Source organism: Seriola lalandi, unplaced genomic scaffold, assembly GCF_002814215.2.
Source record: "Seriola lalandi dorsalis isolate HSWRI2012SDOR001 ecotype SW California unplaced genomic scaffold, Sedor1 jcf7180002053996, whole genome shotgun sequence".
In the NCBI taxonomy this organism is placed as follows: Eukaryota; Metazoa; Chordata; class Actinopteri; order Carangiformes; family Carangidae; genus Seriola; species Seriola lalandi.
This window is the reverse complement of record NW_019524549.1, coordinates 12,000-12,891: the sequence shown is the minus strand read 5'-3', so window position 1 is coordinate 12,891 and position 892 is coordinate 12,000. Positions and strand designations below refer to the sequence as shown.

Below are 892 nucleotides of genomic sequence, written 5' to 3'. Positions count from 1 at the left end.
CCCCTCTGTGACGTCATGACTTTACTGTCGTTGTTGTTGTTGCAGCTGGAGACAGGAACAGCGTCGGCAGCACAGGTAGCGTCGGCAGCACGCGCAGCGCCGGGAGCGGACAGAGCACGGAGAGCAACAACGCACCTAACGGACTGCAACACCACGCCGGTCACCATGACAACGCCAACAAGGTACACAAGTACAATCAGACTGATACACCTGGTCCAGACTGACAAAATGTTAATATATACATTTTAAAATCAGCCTTTTAATCCAACTACAGACATTTTAATTAACTTAGTAATTATTTAAAAATAAATGTCTCTGGATTTTCCAGGATCTGAAGTTTAAAAAGTGTAAGATCTTGTTTTCCTGCTGCATGAATCCGACTTTCTTTGATTCTTTAGTTTGTCTGGTTCAAACACCGATCAGCTGTTAGCAGGAAGAGATGCTGCGGTTCACAAACACCATGTTCTGCTCATTTCTTGTTGGGACTTCACACCTGTTGGTTGTGGCTCCTGCTCAGTGACTCAGTGTGTGTGTGTGTGTGTGTGTGTGTGTGTGTGTGTGCAGGTGGCGCCCCCTGCTGCTGATGCTGGACACTCAGACCTCAGTAAACAACCTGACCATCCTGCAGGTACACTACCTTTTACTTTTCTTTATTAAACATATATTTAGAATCGTCTGAATATTAGACTCCCAAACACTAAAACATAGAATCTTTCTTTTACATTTTTAAAGCTCCATGTTTCTTCTTCTTCTGTGTTTTATTTGAAGTGTTGATCCATCAGAAGATATAAAAACCATCTCAGTTTAGTTTTACATCTCCTCTCTCAGGCTTCTCTCTGCAGCTCTAGTAACAACAGGTCGGTGAGCCAATCAGAAGAGAGGAGGCTCTGAG

At 43.6% G+C, this 892-nt stretch overlaps 1 protein-coding gene across 1 annotated transcript in view; it reads left to right on the top strand.

Annotated features, from left to right (window-relative positions):
- LOC111652511 (caskin-2-like) overlaps positions 1-892 on the top strand; it is a gene marked incomplete at its 5' end in the record, with an annotated part of 11,060 nt that overhangs the window by 3,106 nt on the left and 7,062 nt on the right. Inside the window, 2 exons of the mRNA XM_023402795.2 lie at positions 46-182; positions 565-628. Of these exons, the coding sequence (XP_023258563.2) occupies positions 46-182; positions 565-628 (201 nt within the window). The remainder of the gene's footprint in view (positions 1-45; positions 183-564; positions 629-892) is intronic.